The sequence below is a fragment of the Carcharhinus amblyrhynchos genome, chromosome 23 (assembly GCF_965287045.1).
Source record: "Carcharhinus amblyrhynchos chromosome 23, sCarAmb.v2.hapA, whole genome shotgun sequence".
Classification (NCBI taxonomy): domain Eukaryota; kingdom Metazoa; phylum Chordata; class Chondrichthyes; order Carcharhiniformes; family Carcharhinidae; genus Carcharhinus; species Carcharhinus amblyrhynchos.
In genome coordinates this window covers 15,183,916-15,204,123 of record NC_137346.1, presented here as the reverse complement: position 1 = coordinate 15,204,123, position 20,208 = coordinate 15,183,916, and the positions used below count along the sequence as shown (strand labels likewise).

General features: G+C 41.1%; 1 protein-coding gene across 6 annotated transcripts in view; it reads right to left on the bottom strand.

The window, feature by feature from the left end:
• synrg (synergin, gamma) overlaps nt 1-20,208 on the bottom strand; it is a 117,712-nt gene that overhangs the window by 62,066 nt on the left and 35,438 nt on the right. For all 6 annotated transcript variants that reach the window (XM_080210936.1, XM_080210937.1, XM_080210940.1 and 3 more), the window contains 6 exons: nt 19,683-19,879; nt 17,006-17,260; nt 14,889-15,028; nt 9,208-9,323; nt 5,413-5,475; nt 788-1,774 (listed from right to left, as the gene is read on the bottom strand). In XM_080210936.1, coding sequence (XP_080067062.1) covers nt 788-1,774; nt 5,413-5,475; nt 9,208-9,323; nt 14,889-15,028; nt 17,006-17,260; nt 19,683-19,879 — 1,758 coding nt within the window. The remainder of the gene's footprint in view (nt 1-787; nt 1,775-5,412; nt 5,476-9,207; nt 9,324-14,888; nt 15,029-17,005; nt 17,261-19,682; nt 19,880-20,208) is intronic.

Genomic DNA, 20,208 nt, shown 5'->3' with positions numbered 1-20,208 from the left:
TCAATCATGGTGCCCATTTCACAATAATTACACAAGAGTTATTTGCAACCTCGTAAGAAGATTGCAGTTAAAACTAGGCACCATGTTACATTTTGTGTAAGCAATCACCATTGAATGTGCAAAGCACACTGTTGTAGTTTCTGGAAGTCTGAAATAAAAGCAGAAAATGCTGGAAATGCTCAGCAGGTCTGGCAGCATCTGTGGGATGTAGCTGCCTACAAAAGAATAAAGTGGAAAGAGAAATTTATAATACTGGTCAAAAGAGCGCAGATAAAAAAATACAACCAACCCAGTGCTGTCCAAGCTGACTACAACACTCTCTAAAATTGCCGCAATTGTTCATTATTCAGATACTAGAATGGATGAATTGAATATGTAGGTGTCTGTTCAGAAAAGAAGCAACACCATTTAGATTATTCCACTAATTCCAAGTACTGAACAAACAACTGTTGCATTTTAAATGGGAAAAAATATTGACAACTGTGCTGTTTCAACTATGGTAACTGAAGACAATATAGTGGACACAAGGTACCCTAACAATTGAAGGTGCCTGGTAATAACTCTAAACCAAGGGCATTCATTGGATTTCTCCACTACAATTAACAATTGATTGTAATTATACCCACTGAAGAAGAGACAAATTGAACAATTCCCAACAGCCATGATTATGCAGAATGGGCAGCTACATATATAAATGGTAAATCATTGGTGCGGCATTATAGAAAGGTACCTGCAGTATGCAGATGATTTGGCTGCATTTACCAGATCAAGCGAACCATTTCCTCACCTGTAACAGGAGGCGGCTGACCAATGACAGGTGGTAAATCCAGCGAGCTGTCAGACAACACATGCTTCAAATCACCACCAACCTCAGCTGACTTCATGTCAAACTGACCAGATAAGGCATCTTCTGAGTCCTCTTTACCAATACTGCTCCCGCCAATCGAAGGAAGATCCAAAGATTTCACAGAGGCAGAGTCTTCTTTTGCCTGTTTAAAAGCAGAGAGTTTATCTACGAAAGCCTTGTCCGAGGTGCTGAATGCAAGGGACAACTTGGTAACTGGAAAGTCATCCTCATTCTTCTCTTGAGAAAGGGAGGAGTTGTCTTTTTGTTCCTCAAAGCCCATCACAGGCCCCTCCTCAGGTAACTGTTTAAATACATCATACTTGTCTACAGTAGTGGTTGAAGGCTGTTGTCCACCCTCTGTTATGCCAAGTGAGGCATCAAAAGATGCTGTGAAGCCATCATTCTTCTCCTGCCTGAAAACACTATATTTATCACTTGACTTTTGCTCAGAGGATCCTGTAGTGCTGGAGCTGCCAAAAGCTATAAAATCTGCAAATTCATCCTGACCCCATCCCCCACCCGATGAAGTATTGGCTGCTACACCAAAAAGATTGAAGTCCCCAAAGTCATCAGTTCCACCAGCAGTCTTGCCACTGGCTGAAGAAAAAGTACCAGATGATAGCGATGACAATGATGATGCAACACATACAGATGATGTAATGGATGATGTCACAGAAACTGGTGGAAATGACACAGATTTGTTCTCTCCAGTGCAACTGACAGAGGTAAAAAGGTCCGTGAGATTGAAAGAGTCTTTAGGTTGTGTTACAGGTTGCGGCTGTGGCTGAAGAAATGGCACAGAAGGAAATGCTGTTGCGAATGTCTTGGCTTGCTCTGCCGAATCTACTGGTGAAATGCTGTCTGCGGTTTTGAAGTCTGTGAATCCATCATCATTCCCTGGTGACTTGAATTCTGCAAAGCCCTCCCCTGCAAACATACATCTTTTCAGTGACAAAATATCAGCAGTTAAGAATGGAATTCTATATTTCACTTTTCACAGCACACAAACACAAGCATGTTCAAGTTAGTAACTACGACCAAAGCACCAACCCATACCAAGCATGCACTGCCAAGTAAAACCCTGCATTGAACATACCACCATTTAATTTCTCATTGTAGGGAAGAGGGATGGTCAACGAACCAAATTTAAATACCAAACTGGCCCAAATTAGGGCCATTTTGTAAATCTGGAAAAAAGAAAGTGAGAATTTTAACCCAGCTTCGACGGGTAAATGGTCTGGACATTTCCCATGGTGCATGCGTGGCAGCATTCCACTAAGTATCTATTCAGCCCACACACAAATGACGGTACACTGTCTAGTTCTGCTCACGTGGCAGTATAGTGGTGAACATTTCAATTTACTTTTGTCTTTTTACGGAGAAGGGTCAGTTAATTTATTGGCTTGCATTTTTCATTTTAATATCTAGAAATATTGCTGTAATTGATGCAATAGGTTTTTTGGAGGTGGTGAAAGGGGAGGGAGTCTACTAATTCAGAGTGCTGCATTTGAGAGTATCCATCAGCTTTCCTGGCCCAGTCAATTGGCTTCCAATCTCTACGACTTCTCTTTCTATGACACTTACGCTAACAGCTCAAAATACATAGCCAATCTGAGATAGCGATTTTCGGTTTAAAAACCACCATATTTTGTATGAGACTATTTTGCGACCAGATCAAGAACTGGAAATCAAAATCAAAAATACCAATGTTTTCCTGCTTATCCCCACTATTTTTTCTTCAAAAGATACTGATCTCGTACAACAGGCAGTCATCACCTGACCACAATGACCATATCTCATTTGTGATCCTTAAAGGAGGCTATCAGATAACTATTCGAACAAAGTACCACTGTTATAGCATTCACCCACCATTCAAACCTGCCTTTCCAGCAGGGAAATCAATGTGTGGGGTTCACTGACTGATTTCATCCTCCTGTGGAAGACTGAAGCCAACCGTAGTGTCACTGTGGCTCAGCACAGGCCAAAGAGCAAACCTGTGATGCGCTGATCACTTTGCCTTAGCCATTCAACAGATACACCTGAGCTTTCAGAGAAGCTAAACTGCATCATTTCAAGTGCCTATCACTTGCCAAAATATAACTGCTCTCAAAAAATAAAACTAGGGTGAGAAACAGTAAGGAAACTCAGTTGCAAATCTTCAGGCTCACATCATTGCTAAGGCACAGTGCACTCATTATGCCTCAGGTGATAAATTTACCATTTATATAGATGATCTGGAGGAGGGGGCTGAGTGTAGGGTGTCGAAATTTGCTGATGACACAAAGATGAGTGGAAAAGCAAATTGTGCGGAGGGTGTGGAAAGTCTGCAGAGGGATCTAGATAGGCTGAGCGAGTGGGTGAGGACCTGGCAGATGGGAGTACAATGTTAGCAACTGTGAGGTTATCCACTTTGGCAGGAATAACAGTAGGAGGGATTACTATTTAAAGGGCGAAAAGCTGCAGCATGCTACGGTGCAGAGGGACCTGGGCGTCCTTGTGCATGAGTTGCAAAAACCCAGTCTGCAGGTGCAGCAGGTGATCAAGAAGGCGAATGGGATGCTGGCCTTTATAGCAAGGGGGATAGAATATAAAAGCAGGGAGGTCTTGCTGCAACTGTACAGGGCACTGGTGAGGCTGCAGCTGGAGTACTGTGTGCAGTTTTGGTCACCACACTTGTGCAAGGATATTTTGGCCTTGGAGGGATTGCAGAGGAGGTTCACTAGGCTGATACCGGAGATGAGGGGGTTGGACTATGAACTGAGACTAAATAGACTGGGTCTGTACTCGTTGGAGTTTAGAAGGATGAGGGGGGATCTTATAGCGACGTATAAGATAATGAAGGGGATGGATAGGGTAGAGGTAGAGAGATTCTTCCTGCTCAAAAGACAGCAGGACTAGATGGCACAGCCTCAAGATAAGGGGGGGGTCAGTTTAGAACGGAGTTGAGGAGAACTTCTTCACAAAAGGGTGGCGAATCTCTGGAATTCTCTGCCCACTGAAGTGGTGGAGGCTACCTTGCTAAATATATTTAAGTCACGGATAGGTAGGTTTTTGGTAGGCAAGGGAATTAAGGGTTATGGGGAGAAAGCGGGAAAGTGGAACTGAGCCACTTCAGATCAGCCATGGTCCTACTGAATGGCGGGGGCAGGCTCGAAGGGCTAGATGGCCTACTCCTGCTCCTACTACTTATGTTCTTATGATGCTTTGGGCCCTTAACATAGTGACTGCATTTCCTAAATTAAAAAATCTTCAAGGCATTTTTACTAAGTTGTAATAATCAAATTATCCTCTGTATGAACTGTTTTAGCCTCTCTTGCTTCAGCTGAGTAATAGCTTTCTCCTGTACGTTGATGTGACTGATCAAAGTGCACTTTGACCTGGGCCAACAAAGTGAATGTTTCTTCCCAACTCTCAAAGCACTCTGCTGCATTCCCCAATTTTAAAAGGTAGATAAGGCAAGCTGTGCCCAGTGAGAGTGGCATCATTGCTAATGTAAATCAAGCTAAAATGAAGATGCACCTAAAAATAATTCAGCAAAGCTCATTCTTAGTTTATTTTTCTTTATGGGAGTACACCTGCTCTGTCCCTTTCCCTCCCTCCCCAATAGGGAATCCACCAACAGAAGAGAGCAGAAATAATTTTCTAATGCAGTGTGTTGAATATGGATATATTGTTCTATCCCACCTCAATTTCTTTTTTAAAAAGAGGCATATAAAACAAAGGAAAAAAGCAGAAAGTAAAACACTACAAATTGCTTACTCAGCTTAGCTTTTACAAACTATAGTACAATTATTTTAACTGCAAGAGGAGAATTAAATGTACAAATTTAAAAAATTCCAAATATAAATACATCAGCCTAATCAACTGGACACCTAGGTATCAGAAACAGAAAATGCTGGTAAATCTCAGCAGGTCTGACAGCATGGGTGGAACGAGAGCACAGCCAATGCTTCAAGTCTGGATGACTCTGTCAGACATCTAGGCAATACTGGCACTCTCTACCAATCCTTGCACTTTATTTTCATTAAGACTGTTACCATTTGCAAGAATTCAAAAGAAAATATTGGGACGGAAGATTGGAAGGAAGAGGAATCCCAATTGTGAGCATGCTGCTCAATCTTGTATCACATATCTTAGTCACAAAGAAGGCTGTGTATGGTGGTGGTCTGTGTGTGTGTTTGTGTGCGTATGTGTCGAGGTTGGTTGGGGGAGGAAGGGGAGGCGGGGGTTTGTGGGTACACGGTTTTAAGTCATGTTTTATTCTGGTGACCAATCAAATCAGTATCCCTTTGTTACATGATTACTGTCTAAGGAATATTCTGAATCATCATCATTAAATGTTAATAGTCATCACAATTCTGGATCAACATGGGAGCCAATTTGGAGATGCACTGTTACTGATGTCATTTGTAGAGTAACCAGCAAATCTACACAGATTAAACACACGATTATTATGGTTTCTTTGGGAAACACTATGCCTTTCATAAGATGAATCTTAAAGTACTCTATTGACCACAGCGAGTACATGCATGGGTGATCCAACACACTGGTGTATATCCACTCACCTGAGCTTTTATTCTCTGTACTCTGGCCAAGTTCCCGAAAAACACTGTATTTGTCGCCAAAATCTGAAAGAAATTGAAACAGTCATAACGTATCCAAACAACCTTGCATCTTCTCAACCCGTAATAACAAAAATGTGTCAAGTAACAATTTAGTGCAAAAGATTTCCTTTGCTGAAGTACTTCAGACTCTTAATAATTAAACACTGTTTATAATGCACTGTTAATCTGAAAATTTCACACTTTTGCTTCCTCATCAAAATATTCTTGGGAACTCTTCTTTTCGTGTCGCATGGTTATGTCATAAGAACTAGGAGCAGGAGTAGGCCATCTGGCCCCTCGAGCCTGCTCCACCATTCAATAAGATCATGGCTCACACTGGTACTTGCAAACGATGATATGGCTGCCTGAGAGGTAGGTTGTCCCATATCCCAGTGTTAACATCCTCCCTATGTTGAGTATACATGCACAAACAATACGTTAGGGCGTCAGATAGCTCTCCATCAGAGAGGGGCTTGGATCAAAGTATTTCAGGAGTCTGGAAGTTGTAATTTTTCCTCCAAGTCAGAGTTACAATTCGCATGGGGGAAACTGTAAACTAAAATAATGAAGACAGAGGGTGGTTGTCAAGGGATTTTTCCAAACTGGAGGCCTGTGACCAGCGGTGTGCCTCAGAGATCAGTACTGGGTCCACTGTTATTTGTCATTAATGATTTCGATAAGAATTTAGGAGACACGGTTAGCAAGTTTGCAGATGACACCAAGATTGCTAGCATAGTCGATAGTGAAGGATTGCAACAGGATCTTGGTCAATTGAGCCGGTGGGCTGATGAATGGCAGATGGAGTTTAATTTAGATAAATGTGAGGTGATGCATTTTGGTAGATCGAACTGGGCAGGACCTACTCAGTTAATGTTAGGATGTCGAGGAGATTATAGAACAAAGATCTGGGGTACAGGCTCATAACTCCTTGAAAGTAGAGTCACAGGTGGACAGAGTAAAGAACACATTCTGTATGCTTGGTTTCTTTGGTCAGGACATTGAATACAGGAGTTGGGACATCTTGTTGAAGTTGTACAAGACATTGGTAAGGCCACACTTGGAATACTGTGTACAGTTCTGTCACCCTATTATAGAAAGGGCATTATTAAACTAGACACAGTGCAGAAAAGATTTACTAGGATATTACCGGGACTTGATATAAGATATAGGCAGAGGCTGGATAGACTGTAACCTTTTTCCCTGAAGCATAGGAGGCTTAGGGGTGATCATATAGCTGTCCATAAAATAATGAGGGGCATTGTCAGCTAGATAGTCATCATCTTTTCCCAAAGGTTGGGGAGTCTAAAACTAGAGGGCATAGGTTAAAGATAAGAGGGGAGAGACATAAAAGGGTCCAGAGGGTCAAATGTTTCACACACAGGATGGTAAGTGTCTGGAATGAGCTGTCATACGCAGTAGTAGAGGGGGGTACAACGTTGTCTTTTAAAAAGCATTTAGATAGTTACATGGGTCAGATGGATATAGAGGGATATGGAGCAAACGCGGGCAATTGGAATTAGCTTAGTGGTTAAAAATAAGGGCGAAATGGACAGGTTGGGCCAAAGAGCCTGTTTCCATGCTGTTTTCCTCAATGCGTGCGTGACTATGACTCCATTATCAAACGCCAAAAAAATTAGCAACAATATTTCACTTTTGTAACTTCTACTTTAACATAAATCAGAGATAATGCAAATTAATTGTGAATTAACAGGAAATCTGATACTTCAAATAAAAAGGTACACTTCATTTTAAATAGTTGAAACAACAAAGACAAATCTTACACGACCACAATCATTTGCATCATTCCCTGCAGACATGTGGCACTATGCAGCTACACAGTTCCACAATGTAAAACAGAAAACGCTGGAAAAACTCAGCAGTTCTGGCAGCATCTGTGGAGGGAGAAACAGACTTAACGTTTTGAGTTCCACTATATTGTTCTTTATTCACTAGGTTAGTGAACAGCTTTCACCTCAAGAGTTTCACGGGTACAATTACCAACAAGGCATATTTCTATGAACCTTCTTGCCCTCGGGTCACTACAGTCCTGATGGCGTAGCTCTCCAGAATTCCTTTTCAACCAGTCAACCAACAACATTGCAGTTCATGGTTTGGTAACTTCTGATAATACACTTAGCTCTTCATCTGTACTGAGAAAGTTCAGCAATAGAGGCTATCTTTCGGCTGAGACATTAGAACAAGGTCCCATCAACCCTCTCAGATAAGCACAAAAAAAATCCAATGAGACTATCAAAACATGGAAATTCTCCTTGGAAATATTTATCCCTCGGTTGACAAGACCAATAACAGATTCTGCAGTAATTTATCTCATTGCTATTGCTCGTGGAATCCTGTTGTATTTATTGGCCACTTTCTTGCCTTAAATTAGTGCGCACACTTGAGTGCATGAGGACATCATGAGCTACTATAAAAATTCAACTTATTCCATCTTTTCTTCCTTATTGCTTTCTTACGTGCCTTCTGATCATTGGCAGTGGCATGGGAGCCATGGTGACTTGAAGTATTGGGTAGTGTATGAGGTCTAAAGAGGAGGAGAACGGGGAAGAAACAGGAACATCTTCAAAAATAATGAAGATGAAAATATAATATCTACTGGTATATAATTTTAGTTATGTGGAAGAAAAAACTTTTTTTTGTTCAATCTTTTATTGACATTTTATGACAGGCTGATAATGTTAGCAAATGTGAGGTTATCCACTTTGGAAGAAATAATAGTCAGATGGAATATTATTTAAATGGTGAAAAGTTGCAGCATGCTGCTGTGCAGAGGGACCTCGGGATCCTTGTGAAAGAATCGCAAAATCTCAGTCTGCAGGTGCAGAAGGTGATCAAGAAGGCGAATGGAACGTTGGCCTTTATCGCGAGGGGGATAGAATATAAAAGCAGCGAGGTCTTGCTGCAATTGTACAAGGCACTGGCAAGGCCACAACTGGAGTACTGTGTGCAACTTTGGTCCCCTTATTTGCAAAAGGATATATTGGCCTTGGAGGGAGTACAGAGAAGGTTCACCAGGCTGATACCGGAGATGAGGGGGTTAGCTTATGAGGAGAGATTAAATAGACTGGGCCTGTACTCGGAGTTTAGAAGGCTGAGGGAGGATCTTATAGAGATTTACAAGATAATGAAGGGGCTATATAGGGCAGAGGTAGAGAGATTCTTTCCGCTTAGAAAGGAAATCAGAACTAAAGGGCACAGCCTCAAAATAAAGGGGGGGGGGGTGCAGTTGAGGAGGAACTTCTTCACTCAGAGGGTGGTCAATCTCTGGAATTCTCTGCCCATTGAAGTGGTGGAGGCTACCTCGTAGAATATGTTTAAGTCACGGGTAGAAAGATTTCTGATCGATAAGGGAATTAAGGGTTAAGGGGAGCAAGGCGGGAAAGTGGAACTGATCCATTTCAGATCAGCCATGATTTTATTGAATGGCGGGGCAGGCTCAAAGGGCTAGATGGCCTACTCCTGCTCCTATTTCTTATGTTCTTATGATTTCATTAGTTTAGAATACGAAACAGCAGGTACTAAGCAAAGACCATCCTGTTTATAAAAGCATATTTGTTTTATTTTATTCTAATTCATGCATTCAGAAATTTTAAAATGCAAACAATTGGCCAGATATATGCTCCTTTTTTTATACATATCATCACTGAAATCTGGAGTGAATAATTCCATTCATTACGATTTTTAAATGCTCGATTTGGGAATAAAATGTAGACAGTGCTAGAGGACAGTCCATTCTACCTGCAAATGAAGAACTTTCCGTAGGCTTGTCTTCCGTCAAGTCTTTAAAGACGGCATATTTGTCCACTGAAGATAATGTAGACGTTCCTGAAATTGGAGTCAGTAAAGTATGTGCACTGAAAGACAGAGAGAGAGAGAGAGAATTCAGTTACCCACAAAATCTCAAACATCAGCGTGTGCCAGAAGAACTTCAGGTGAGCAATCTTTCCTCAAGTTATAATTACAGTCACTTGTTAATGTTACAAATGAAACAAATAAAGCTCTCCATTTATAGTCTATAATTCCACATGCAGAATTTATCAAGTGCCTTTCAAATGTCAGAGAACACCAGAGCAAGCCCCCTATCAGTTCTACAAAAAGAATCTCAGCAATACCAAAAATACGTAGAATCATAGAGAGTCATAGACTAGAAATTGTCTGTCTAGTTGATTTATGCCCCTCATTATTTTATAGACCTCTATAAGATCACCCCTCAGCCTTCTACACTTCAGAGAAAAAAGTCCCAGTCTATCCAGCCTCTTCTTATAACTCAAATCATCAAGTCTTGGTAGCATCCTAGTAAATCTTTTCTGCACTCTTTCTAGTTTACTAATATCCTTTCTATAATAGGGTGACCAGAACTGTATACAATACTCCAAGTGAGGCCTTACCAATGTCTTGTACAACTTCAACAAGACATCCCAGCTCCTGTACTCAATGTTCTCACCAATGAAACAAAGCATGCTGAATGCCTTCTTCACCACTTTGTCCACCTGTGACTCCACTTTCAAGGAGCTATTAACATGCCCCCCTAGATCTCCTTGTTCTGTAACTCTAACTGATGTCCTGCCCTCCTTCAATCAACCAAAATGCGTCCCCTCGCATTTATCTAAATTAAACTCCATCTGCCATTCATCAGCCCGCTGGCCCAATTGATCAAGATCCTGTTGCAGAGATAACTTTCTTCACTGTCCACTACGCCACCAATCTTGATGTCATCTGCAAACTTATTAATCATGCCTCCTATATTCTCATCCAAATTATTAATATAAATGACAAATAACAGTGGACCCAGCACTAATCCCTGAGGCACACTGCTGGTCACAAGCTTCCAGTTTGAAAAACAACCCTCTACAATCACCCTGTCAAGAAGCCAATTTTGTATCCATTTAGATACCTCACCCTGGACCCCGTGAGGTTTAGCCTTATGCAATAACCTACAATGCGGTACCTTGTCAAAGGCCTTGCAAAAGTCCATGTAGACAACATCAGCTGCACTGCCCTCATCTATCATCTTGGTTATCCCTTCAAAAACACAATTAAATTTGCGAAACATGATTTTGCACTCTCAAAGCCGTGCTAACTGTCCCTAATCAGTCCTTGTGTCTCTAAGTGCCTATAGGTCCTGTCTCTCAAAATACCTTCTAACAATTTACCCACCACAGATGTGAGGCTCACTGGCCTGTAGTTCCCAGGCTTTTCCCTGCAGCCCTTTTTAAATAAAGGCACAACATTTGCCATCTCCAATCTTCAGGCACCTCACCCATTACTGTCGATGCTTCAAATGTCTCTGCAAGTAGATGCGCAATTTCCTCCCGAGCCCTACTGTCTCTCTTGTCACTCTTTTGCCCTTTATGTATTTGCAGAAGCTCTTTGGATTCTCCTTTGCCTTATCTCCCAAAACAAACTCATGTCCCCTTTCTCTCCTGATTTCTCTCTTAACTCTACTCCGACACCCCCTATACTATTCAAGGGATTCACTTGATCCCAGCTGCCTATGCATGTCACGTGCCTCTCTTCTTCTCCATCAGGGCCTCAATATCCTGAGACACCTTTAATTTACTGCGCTTTGAAGGATAAGGGCTGACCTGAGGTAAAAAAAAACTGAAGGAAAAATACAAATTTTCTCAAAATTTTAGCACAAAGAAAAAATAAATCAACAGCAGATACTGTCCATGTCAGAATTAGGGGAACTACTGTAATATCAGGATTCAGAAAAAATATGTAAATCAAACTAAAACAAGAAAGACAGTAATAATAAAATTTTTCAATTTTCAGCTTTGGTGGAAGGAAATGTTTACCAGAGTTATAATATTCCTTTATTTAAAAAGGTGAGCTAAAGATAATATATAAACTCCGTCTTTAATATATTGTGCGCCTTTCTACACTGCATTTTAGTAAAGCTGTGATAACCTTCACCTCATTACCAAGAATATCCATCGTTCATTTATGATTCTATTCTGATTCTACAGAGACAGCTTTTGTCTAGTTTGGATTTTAATGAACTATGTTAACTATTATCTTGTGGCTCATTTTACACTGCAGTATTAATAACTAAATTTAGGCAACATTATTATATAATTTTGCAAGTCATGTAATTAACCTCAATGAAATACTTCTCAAAGACAGAAATCTGCAACATCACAATACATCGCCAACTAGCCACTACATATTGAGGCTTTCCGCTGCACCCTGCATTGGCCCTTATAAGTCAGCAAAGGGGATGTTCTCCTTCCAACCTGCAGACAGTGCATCAAGACAATGCACGGTCTCTGGAGGACATGGCAGGCAACTGGCATCATGCCTTCAGCTGCTAAATCACATAGCAATGTTTACAGCACACCTTTGCAGCTTCACTCATTTATCTCCCTGCAGGTACTTCACATCCCCATCTGAGCAGCCAAGTTCATCCTAGTGCTATCTCACACCCATGCCACACTCAACAAATGATGTCCTTTTGTCAGCTTACAAGCAATTAGGCACTCGCACCTCTCTGCTCTCCCTGCAGGAGGCAGACCACCCGCCCATAGGAAAAGGCCAGCGTGGAATGGCCCTTACCTTCTGCACCATTGGCAATGCTTTTCAACCTGGTCCACTAGGAGGGAGATCTTGCACCAGGAGAGTGCACATATCAGCAATGACGGCCGTGTTAGCTTGAGTCTCCTGAGGCACCGGTGTTCAGATATGCCTAAAGGACTTATGCTCTGCTTGTGAACATTGTGTTGGTGGTGTCACCTCATTCCGGCTGGATCTTGGTGTTCATCCCATCAGCTCTATGGAGGGGCATGTGGCTGAGAAGCTGATGCTGCTGTTGGAGCAGTTGGCTATGGTGTGGCCTCTGCTCTTGAACCTCAGTAGGTGCAAGGTAGAATTGGGCAAGTTATGTGCCCATCATGTGCTAAAGGCTGACAGCAAGGTAGTGTCACTCCAGGCAAGTGCAATGATAGATAGCTGAAGTCAACAACTATGCGTTAAGTAGTAAAAGCACTCTTGAGAGAGATGAGCTTTGCACAGCAACTTCTCAATAACCATGGATTCAGTAATCAACAGTTCATCAGTTTCACTGAAGATCTTCCCAACTGGCTTAATCTCAAAATCTACCTACTTACAGTCATGCCACAGTCACCCTCAACAAACGGTGTCCTTTTGTCTGTTCACAAACCAGTAAGCACACGCACCTCTCTACTCCCTTTGCAGGAAGCAAACCACCTGCCCAAAGGAAAAGACCAGGTGGGAAGAGGAAAGGAATGAAGGGGATTCCTCGCTTGCCTTCAATCCCATCCTGAAAGGCAGAAGTTAGTGGGATCATAGCAAGATCCTGACCCAGCATCAGTTTCCAGGTCTTTCCTATCTAGCTTGCCTCTGAACCTCCTCAAACTGCTTGGGAAAATTCCACCCGTTGGTTATAAAGCAGAAACCATGTTCCACTTTCTGGAATATTCCTTCCCCATTTACAGAGCAAACTATAAATTATTTATAAAAAAAATCACTTTCCAGCTTGTGTTCTGAGCTTCCTTCAAAACACCCTATGATTGGGTAGTTTGGTTGCAATCATTCATTCAAGTAAAGAACGATCTCATTTCAGAGACAAAAAAAACCCCTCTGATTTCACAGGTTTTTAAAATGGCATCGTCACGTACTATACAAAATGTTTTACAACTGGGGACCAGAAAGACTACACAAACGGCACAAGTCTAGTAAGAAAAACATTCAGTAAGCTCACCTGGTTAACGGCAAAATCGCTTTGGTTTTAGAATCTCAGAATGGTGCAGGACAGAAAGGAAGTCATTGGGTGGGATTTTCCACATGGCCTGCCACGCGTTTTACTGTGGCAACCTGCCATTAGCCGGCAGCTGAATCTTCTGATGCCGCAAGGAAACCTGGGGTGGGGGTGCGCCATCGGCAGGACCAGAGGTTCCCACTGGTGTGAACAGCCAAAATGTTCCAGCCATTCAGTGGGTTGAGGCTGTGCTTGCTCCCTCCCCCACTCTTATCCCATAATTCTTCAATTGTTTCTCTTTCAAATACTTATCCAATTCCCTCTTGAAGCCTACTGATGAATCTATATCCACCACTTTTTACAGCAGTGCATTCCAAACGTTAACCAATTTTCCTCACTACCTTTGGTTCATTTGCCAATCAACTTAAGTTGATGCCCTCTCATTAGTAACCTTTCAAATATTGGAGACAGTTCCCCTTTAGACTTCTATGATATTAAACACCTCTTTCTTCTTTGCCTTTTCTGCTCCAAAGAGAAGACCACCAGCTTCTCCTGTCTATCTGCGTCCTTCATCCCTGGAACCATTTTCGTAAATCTCATGTATCTTCTTTGTAGCCTTTGCATCCTTCTGGTGTCCAGAAATCGAGACAATACTCCAGCTTTATGACAAAGGCCTTGAGATTCAGCTTTATGGCACAATCATTTATTTGAGACACCAACAGACTTTACTACTCGGTGTCAACTTTTCCCCTGAAAATTGAATGTTGCAAGGACGGCAAAATGAATTTAAGATCTTTACAAGTTAGCCCTAAAGTAGTTTTGGATCCCTAGCAATAACCAAGCTATTAAACAATATTTGGGCAAATGTGAATTAGCTATCCTATCTTGTGTACTTGGTTTGGATAATGAATGGTATTTATTTTTGCCCAGCAGCAAGTACAGATAAATCTGCAGAGCTAATATTTACCAACCTTCTTGCTGCTTCTGGAGCCAATAGGAATCATTTGGTATTCTACTTGAACCAATATTAATGACTAATTCAATTCTGAACTTCTACCTCATTTGATCAAAAGGCATCAAGTAAAGGGCAGTCACTCAAATGTGATATTTGTTGGCTCAATGCTACAACATAATTTCAATTGGAGTGGAAGACATCACCAGCCCAAACTGTCAAAATTATGAAGAAATCAATGTAGGAATGATGTTCTACACCATTTCTTTTTTGCCAGCCTTGTTAATAAAGCATAATAAGTTTACTGCTGTTACTGAAAGTCATTTACTGTACTACATACACTAAGGCGGCATGGTGGCACCGTGGTTAGCGTTGCTGCCTCACAGCACTCGGGACCTGGGTTCAATTCCCAGCTTGGGTCACTGTCTATACTGCATGTTCTTCCTATGTCTGCGTTGGTTTCCTCCAGGTACTCCAGTTTCCTCTCAGTCTGAAAGAGATGCTCACTAGATGCACTGGCCATGCTAAGTTCTTGCTCAGTGTACCTGAACAGGTGCTGGAGTGGAACAACTAGGGGATTTTCACAGTAACTTAATTGCAGTGTTAACGTAAGTCTACTTGTGACACTAATAAATAAACTTTAAACTTTTACTGCATTGCCAGGCTGTCTGGTTCCCTAAATTGGCATTTGGAATTTCACTTGGCTTGATCTAACTATGCAGAGAACGACTGCGTGTCAATGGTTCAAACCTGATTGTGGTCTGTGAGTTTGTTGTCTTCGATAGACTTCCAGAGGTTTCATTCTTGAATCCCTTGAATGAATCATCAGTTGTGTTAGGCTTGGGTGCCTCCTGAAAATCTTGGAAATCATCATCATCAGATTTTACAGCCTGGGAAAGGGACAGTTTTATATGGTTAAAATGGTTCAGTTACTGCTATTGCATTGAATTGCAAACCTTTTTCTTAAATATCATAAACAATATTCACTCGACATATACTGACCAAATATCCACTATAACTATCATCCTATATATACGCTTTAGCTAAAAGGCAAAGTGTTAATGTGCAACAATACTGTGAATTTAGTCTTTGCAACGTTTCTTTTAAAGTCAAGATTACAAAGATGATAGAGGCTGCAATGCTGACATCTGCTAAGATAATCTTAGATTGGCATAAAACTACAGGGAAAGAAGAAAATGCTTGAAATACATAGCAAAGAAAAATGGCAAGTTAAAACTGGTTTTGCTCTGCCTTTTCTCTTCTCAGATATTAATGAAAGAGCATTTTATGTTTTTATTTTCAACTTTCCATCCTGGTTTTATTTGGATTGATTCCCTAACTGGATACAAAGCCAGGACAGTTTCCTAAACTAGCATTTCATGCATGATGTATCAGGGAATCAACTCCTTTATTTTAATTTTTTGACCAGGCAAGTTAGCTATTTAATTTAATGAAAGACAATGACATAATCGAACAAAAGCTGTCAAAAGAACCTAAATGACTTTACTCATTCACTTCTGTTAGCTAAAAACAAATCAGAGCCCAATGGACAGTTACAGCAGCTCAAAAAATTAAAATAAAGCTGGAAAGCACAATCATTTTCTTAATTAATAGTGCAGAACAAAACATACACCAGCTTCTATTCACTACACAAGAAAGTCCATATGCATGTGAACATTAAGGACAGGATTGGGCTCAATCAAGAAGGACACCTCAGAAGCAAGCTCACATGGGAAAAATGATCATTTAAGTAAGACATTACATTGCTGCCAGTACCAGTGGCACTGCACCCCATCATAAACCCAACAGCTTCAGGACAGGATGTGCAGTCAACAAGTTAACCTGAAAAACTGCTGACTGGAATATATGTTTCTAAATGGAATCATCGGAAGTTACCGATTAGTTTTCAGAGCTCCATCAAAACTTGCCTTGTATCATGCATTAGAAGACAACTCGAGTCTATTTAAAATATTCTGCATAAATAAGGAATCAGCATCAAGATAGAATAAAGAAAAAGAACTTCCGAGTTCACGCAGACATTGATTATATCAAGGTTTCTGGCTATATCGCAGTTTCTCATCGCCACCTCCTCTCGTTCTCCATTGCAAAATGGGAAGTTCTCTTCTCCTTGCTTCTTTTTGTAGGTTGTCTTTATGGATTTCGAGAATCAGCTGAGCGTACTGTTCAATTTTTAAAAATTCTATTCTTGTTTCTGTTTACCATCTCTGGGATACTATATTGCAGAGGGAATTGTTCCCCAGTGGAGAATGTTGAGTGGAGACAAGATATCCTGTTACGTTGCTTTAGTTAAGGCTGCGGCAACAGGGAGTCAGGACTGATAATCTCAGCGTAAGAGCACAAGAACATAAAAACTATGAGCAGGAGTAGGCCATTTGGCCCCCTCAAGCCTGCTCCGCCATTCAATAAGATCACAGCTGATCTTTTCACGGACTCAGCTCCACTTACCCGCCCGCTCACCATAACGCTTAATACTTTTACTGTTCAAATATTTATCTATCCTTGCCTTAAAAACAGTGAGGTAGCCTCAACTCTTCACTGGGCAGGGAATGCCACAGATTCACAACCCTTTGGGTGAAGAAGTTCCTCCTCAACTCAGTCCTAAATCTGTTCCTCCTTATTTTAAGGCCATGCCCACTAGTTTTAGTTTGACCTGTCAGTGGAAACAACCTCCCTATTTGTTGCTTTAATTAATAATCTATAATACTTTCTTAACCAGCTCTCAATCTCAAAATTACTATTTTAGTGCATTATTTGTAGTGTTGTATTTGTGCTATTTTTATACTATATTTATATCATTGTACTTCTTGTCCTAAATATTGTTGCACAAAAGTAATACTGGTAGTTACCTGACTGCCAGGGAAAGATGCCACAAAACCACTGGAAACTTGGGTTGTGCTGCCACCCATTGGTACAGGAAGGCTCATTCCTACCACAGACTGGCCTGTGTGAACAGACATAGATACAGTCGTACCAGTTGGCACCGATATCATAGGCTGCTGTGGCACTGAAGTAGGCAAAGTCAGCGAGGTCCCACTTAATGTAGGAATAGGAGCAGATGGAAATTGGTTGAGATTTTCAAGATTCAACGCAGGAATGCCTCTCTGAGGGGAAAAAAATCATGAACTAGTGGGACACAGAACTGAAACCACAATGAACAAACTACAGTTTCTTTCCACAATATTCTGGTTTAAATGCTTTGATACCTTCTAATCAACTCAAATTTCTGAAGCTTTTAATTACATTCAGTTGCTTACCAAACATGATATTTCAATTATCTCACAGGAATTAGGCCCTTTATTTACAATCGTAGAACCACAGAAGGTGACAAAACCACCATTTTGTCCATCTTGTCTATGCTAGCCTGGGGACACCAGGTGCCCTTTCTAATCACTTTCCTGCACATGACCCAAGGTCCTGTAACTTACGGCACTTAAAGTGCAGATCCAGGTACTTTTTAAAAGGAGTTTAGGGTCTCTGCCTCCATCACCAACTCGGGCAGCAAATTCCAGAAACCCATCATCTTTTGATTAAAAATGTTCTTCCTCATGTCCCCTCTAAACCTACTGCCACTTATCATGAATCTCTGTCCCCTGGTTCTAGAATTCGCCACCAAGGGAAACAATTTCATCCTGTCCCCTCTATCTCTTCCCCTCATAATTTTGTACTCTATTAAGTCACCCCTCAGCCTTCTTTGTTCCAAGGAAAATAACCCCAATTTCTCCAGTCTTTCCTCATAGCTACAGTTTTCTAGCCCTGGCAACATTCTTGTAAACCTCCTCTGCACACTCTCCAGAGCAATTACATCCTTCCTGTAATACGGTGACCACAACTGCACACAATATTCCAGCTGTGGCCTCACCAGTGTTTTATACAATTATAAGAACATAAAAAGTAGGAGCAGGAGTAGGCCATCTAGCCCTTCGAGCCTGCCCTGCCATTCAATAAGATCATGGCGGATCTGAAGTGGCTTGGTTCCACTTTCTCCCCATAACCCTTAATTCCCTTGCCTACCAAAAACCTATCTACCCGTGGCTTAAATATATTTAGCGAGGTAGCCTCCACCACATCAACGGGCAGAGTATTCCAGAGATTCACCACCTTTGAGTGAAGAAGTTCCTCCTCAACTCCGTTCTAAACTGCCCCCCCCCCCACCCACCTTTATCTTGAGGCTGTGTCCTCTAGTCCTACTGTCCTTTCTCAGCGGGAAGAATCTCTCTACCTCTACCCTATCCATCCCCTTCATTATCTTATACGTCGCTATAAGATCCCCCCTCATCCTTCTAAACTCCAACGAGTACAGACCCAGTCTATTTAGTCTCAGTTCATAGTCCAACCCCCTCATCTCCGGTATCAGCCTAGTGAACCTCCTCTGCAATCCCTCCAAGGCCAAAATATCCTTGCACAAGTGTGGTGACCAAAACTGCACACAGTACTCCAGCTGCAGCCTCACCAGTGCCCTGTACAGTTGCAGCAAGACCTCCCTGCTTTTATATTCTATCCCCCTTGCTGGTGGATGTGGTGTTTCTCGATTTTCAGAAGGCGTTTGATAAGATGCCTACCACACTAGTCACATCCTCAGAATTCCAATAAATCCCAACATTATATCCTTACTTTTATATTCTATACCTCTGCCAATGAAGGACATTCCATAATCATGATGCCCCAATCTTGTCAGTAATTCCACTGTTAATTATTCACCATCATGAACAAGTACTGCAAGGCTACTGCTGATGATTAAATGCAGTTGCACACCTCATTTTCAAAGGAAGTCTAGTAATCTTTTTAAAATCTGAGATTACATGCAAGTTCAACCATCATCGAAAACTGGCAGCAGTGGAGAAAAACATTTCATAACACACATAACTTCTGTGTTCATTTTATTGTACACAGCAAATATGGGTGATGATTCTGTTTTCCCATTGATACTTCCTCTAAATAAACCTTTTGTTTTTTTTAAACTTGCCCCATCATTATCTCTTTTTGTCTAGTACCATCATTTAAACTGTTTGCCCTCTATCCTATTACAGGTCTTCCCTTTTGTTTTCTTTCTCCACGTTCCCCCCATCCAACTATCTCCCTGCCTTTTACAGAAATGCTACATCTAAGTACGTGCAACGAAGGGCCATTGACTTGAAATGTGAAACACCGTTTCTCTTTCCATAGAAGCTGACAGACATGCTGAGCATTTCCAGCATGTCCTGTCTCTCTCCTCTCTCTCTCTTAAATGTGCACCACATACAATATTTTGCCCTTATAATTAAAAAATAACTTGTCTTTGGATAATTTCAACCCAATAAATTGCAGCAAAGCTCCAAGCATAAATTGAGAGTGTTCAAGCTCCGTTTAAATGCCTGAATCACAACTAACTCAGTCACTCCCAAGTATCAAATATTTTCTATACTAAATTTCAAAAAAAAATGCACTCAGACATCTGATGTTCTGTAATGAAAACTTTAATTTAAAAAAATCCAAATAATTGCTCAGAAATTAACTGATTTTTAAAACCGAGTAATGTGCCAGTACCTGTGACATCGCTATCATAGCCAATACTGTGTAAAGTTCCTCTTTTGTAAGCTTGCCCGGTGTTGCTCGATTGGCAAAAGCCCATATTTGACCCAGCATCTCCCTTGGTAGTCCCGATGAGAGAAGAATTGGGTAAAGCTTTGCTGTATCAATGCCTGATGGGGTAAGAGTAGCTTCAAGAACTTTCTTGTAGAGGTCTGTTGGAATATAATTTTGTAAATTTGCAAGTCAGGAATGCACTCGAACCCAAACGAACATTCACATCTTGTGTGCGTACTAAGATCATGCTAAAATTAAGCAATAATGGGAATTTACAAAAGAGGAAAACTCAGTAGTTAGAAAATACATGTAGGATTAAATTATAATTCGATAGATGGAGAAAAGCTTTAATTCTCTGTATCCAACTGAATTGTTTTAATTAACAGTCATGAATGGAAACTGTAAGTTCATATCACTAACTGAAGTGCTATGAAACTGTGAAAAATGAATGACTTCAATATGGCCCCTTTTGAGCATCATTTTCAGC